The sequence below is a fragment of the Stegastes partitus genome, unplaced genomic scaffold, assembly GCF_000690725.1.
Source record: "Stegastes partitus isolate 25-593 unplaced genomic scaffold, Stegastes_partitus-1.0.2 Scaffold954, whole genome shotgun sequence".
Lineage (NCBI taxonomy): Eukaryota > Metazoa > Chordata > Actinopteri > Pomacentridae > Stegastes > Stegastes partitus.
Genome location: NW_007578685.1, coordinates 91866 through 95858, shown reverse-complemented (window position 1 = coordinate 95858; position 3993 = coordinate 91866). Strand labels below are relative to the sequence as shown.

Here is a 3993-nt window from a genome sequence, read left to right as displayed (position 1 = left end):
GTTCTGAATTGAGCGGACCACAGGAAGAGGCAGAACAAAGACCAGCAGACTGTTCTTTTGCGTTCCGTGTCGTTCTAACACTCAGACACCAATTAAGGCGTCGGGAAGCAGCTCTGGAGGAGGAGGAGGATGAAAACGAATCCTCGGCGAGGACAGACGGAGAGGTCGTTAGCGAGGATTGCATCGCCGTGGCGACGCGGCTAATTGGCTTCCACTCCGTCTTCCTCCCCCGTCGCTTCTCTCCGCCTCCCTCCTTCCCGCCGCTCGGCTGTCTGATGTGTATTAATGGCTGCCGGCGACGGAGGCCACCAGGCAGCGACGCATTCATCCGGCTGCTTAGCATTCAGGCAGCAGCTGCTTAAAGCAACACGTCCAGGCTGAGCGTTAATCCGTCCAGCGCCAGAATCAACGGCAGCTGCAGCAGCACAACGCCGCTTCTCTAATCCTTCTTCTGTTTACGGAAAATGTAGAATTTAGCCTCAACCGGCGTCTCATCAATCACAGACTGCAGTCCTTCGACAGAATAAATAAAAATGCTGCTGTGAATTTAATGATCTCATGCGTTCGTCTGAACGGTAGACATGAAGCAACCACATGTGATTTATCTGAACACTTACTGAAACTGAGTGTGTGTGTGGTACAGTTATGTGTATCGGTGCACTTAATTGATTATTGGTGCATATTTTATATTAAATCCATTTATTATATGTAGGAACATGTAATATTGTGAATCACAGGGTGATCAGGGGAGTTCATAAGTTTATATTTCTTCCTGCTTCTTTTTGAACTCATTCATTCATTCATTCAGTCATTCGCTCATTTAACAGTGACTTGAACAGAAACCATGAACAGCAATTAGAAAAATATCCGATTAAATAAGAGATACGGCATGAAATGAAAACAGCGTTGTTGAATCAAAATAAACAGATATAATAGAAAAGTAAGATCAGATTACACTGAATATTAAAATGTGTTGCGCATGAATTTAAGTAGTGACATAAAAGACATTGAAGAAAGACGCTGAGAAATAAGAAGCACCGTGAGATAAAACTATGAAATATAAATAAATAGACGTGAAATTTTAAAGTAAAACAAGTCACATTAATGAGGAGAAATAAATGTTAACTGGGAAAACATTTTATAAAACAATGACAAATAAATATTTACCAGTCCAATAAAAACGTGTTATAAAATGTAATAAAAACAACAGTGACTTTAAATGACTTCCTGTTTCCTGTTTCCTGTTTCCTTCAGCCCCAGAAACTGGCTGCTGCTCGCCGACGTCCTCGGTCGCCTTCGGATGACGTCTCGGTCTTTCCGCCGCCTCTTCCCGCAGCTCAACATTCAGTCGGTTCCGGAGGACGAGTTCTACCGGCAGGCGTCGCTGTCGCAGCTGCTGACGGGTCCCGACGAGCAGCAGCTGACCTGCTTCAGGCCCGAAGTCCGCGACCCGCTGGAGCTGGTGGAGGCGACGCCGGAGCTGGCCGGGATGCTCGGCTCGTCCCTGGAGTTCGTGGACAGTCGCTGGGACTCACTGGAAGCTTCGCCACCTCCAACGCCGCCGCCACCGCCGCTGCAGCGTAGCCCAGCACCGTCAGCAGCGCCACAGGCAGCCCAAGCTAAAGTGGACCCTGCGGTGCTGAACCGGACTGCAGAGTCTGGACTCAGACATCAGGGATTTTCATCTCTCGCAGCTCAGCTGGAAACTAGCTCAGACGCCAGCATGTGGGGAAAAACACTAGCAGGTAAAAACGGCGCCGTTCCCTCACTGGCAAAACCCAACGTGACCATGAATGTGAGCATGTGGGAACCGCAAGGACCGCGCAAGAATCCTGGGATCACTGATTCTGCTGATCTCGACTCAAAAATGGACTCAACCGTGTGGCAGAATCAGAAGAAAACCGACGCTGCTGCAGGCGTGTGGGAACAACAGCGGCTACCAAGTGGCAATTCTAACACCAAAGTGGACGCTGCCGCATCAGAACCACCACGGCTTCGGAATATGAACTCAGAAAATCCAAACAGTGCAGCCGATGCTAACATGTTCAAACAACAAAATCAAGGCACTAAGAATGGCCGGCCTTTAGCGTCTACACACGCATCGGTTGATTGTAGCGTCTTACTGCGACGTAAGATCGCTGTGACCTCCAGCGCGGCGAAGACGGACGTTAACACGTGGGAACATCAGGGAATAAAGACGAGCAACAGCACAGCGCCCAAAAGACAAGCTAGTTCCTGCGATACCCGAGAACAAGGATGTAAGAGCCTAAAGGTGGACGCTGCCTGGCAGAGGAACATGGCCGACGTCAGAGTCCACATCAGGGACTTGGGCTGGAAGGTCGGCGGCGTCCGGACAGACGTGAAGAAGGAGGTGGGAAAAGTGAAGTCGGCCAGAGTCAAAAGCAGGTCATGAGACGCCAGAAACAACACGTGATGAATGCTGTGGACTGCTGGCGTCCAAACAGTCGTAAATGCTGTAAAGAGAACCAGACAGAACCGAACTGCATTGTGTGTTATACGTACACTGTAAATATTCTTTTTTATTTATGATGAACCCTTCTCTGTAAAAACATGTAAATTCATTCCTGTTGACGTCGTAGCTTCTGTTCTCGGAGGTTGTTTGTTACCTTTGTGTGTAATTTTGTATTCAGCATCCTGTTGGCTTTGGTCACCGTCCAATAAAGAAGAAGAACGAGGAGAACATGACTGAATCTCTGTCTGCATTGCACACATTAGCATATTAGCATTTCAGCTCGTTAGCCTGGCTAGCAGCTACCATATTAAAGAGTTACAGCTAACTGGTTAGCAAAGTAGCCACTTAATCACAGCTATCTTGGGCGCCGCTACAGCTCACCTGGTTGAGCTGGCAACCCATGAACAGGGCCTGTAGTCATGGGTTTGAATCCAGCCCATTCTTCTCCCCTCTTTCCTGTCTCTCTCTCTGCTGTCCTGTCAAATGGCTCCACACTGGTTATATTCTGGTTTCAGGCTGGTTCCTCACTGGTTCCAGACTGGTTTTATTCTTGTTTCAGACTGGTTCCAGACTGTTCTTTTGGATCTTCTTGAGCTGGTTGTTTGCTGGTCTTCGGCGTATCAGGAATGTTGAGATTTTGTTGGTTTTGCGCATCGTTTTAGGCTGTTTCACACTCGGTTCTGTGCTGGTTTTTAGTGTATTCTGTCTGATCAGTTCTTTAGAATTTGATGTCAGATCTAATAAGCTGCAGTTAAACTTTGAATTTAGACCGGGTTTGGACTCGTTACCTGAGTGTGACATTGCTTTGGTTTTGACTGGTTTTGACTGGTTCTGGACTCATTTTGTGACTGTTACATTACTTTGGTTGCAGATTCATTTTTGAGTTGTTTTGGTCTTTGTGTTGACCATGGTTTGGACTGGGTTTGGACTGGTTCTGTACTTGTTTACTGACTGTTCAGTTGGTTTGGTTTCAGATCCAGTTTTGGACTTTGTTTTGAACTGGCTCTGGAATAGTTTTTTGACTGTTCCTTTTGTTTTGGTTACAGACTCAATCTTGGACTGGTTTTAGACTGGTTTAGAACTAGCTCTGAACTGGTTTTCTGACACTTCCCTTTGTTAAGGTATAAGACTCGGTTTTGGACTGGTTTGGATTGGTTCTGGACTAGTTTTGGACTGGTTATAGACTGGTTTTGGACTGGGTCTGGATTTGTTTTCTGACTGTTGTGTTGGTCTGGTACCAGACTCAGTTCTGGACCGTCGTCACATTGGCTGTGTTTCTTTAGGAGATTTATTCGTGTTATCCATCTGGTTGTGATTGGCCGGGAAGCGTCTTCACAAAGATAGGACCATGAACAGGAGGCTCCCTGCTCTCAAAAAACCTGGACAAAGTATTTCCTCGGATGTGAAAGAGTTCATTCATGCTGGAAGCTTCCCCTCGGCGGCAGAGACCAGGTGACATACTTGTCATTCTGTTGGTTCTTCTCTGTTGCTGAGTCACAACCAGCCTTATAGGTGGTGTC

The 3993-nt window shown here is 47.0% G+C and overlaps 1 protein-coding gene across 1 annotated transcript in view; it reads left to right on the top strand.

Moving 5' to 3' along the window:
* LOC103366573 (BCL-6 corepressor-like) overlaps window positions 1–2701 on the top strand; it is a 25150-nt gene extending 22449 nt beyond the window's left edge. Inside the window, exon 10 of the mRNA XM_008294343.1 lies at window positions 1255–2701. Coding sequence (XP_008292565.1) covers window positions 1255–2413 — 1159 coding nt within the window. The 3' untranslated portion in view covers window positions 2414–2701. The remainder of the gene's footprint in view (window positions 1–1254) is intronic.
* Window positions 2702–3993: the final 1292 nt, after the last annotated feature.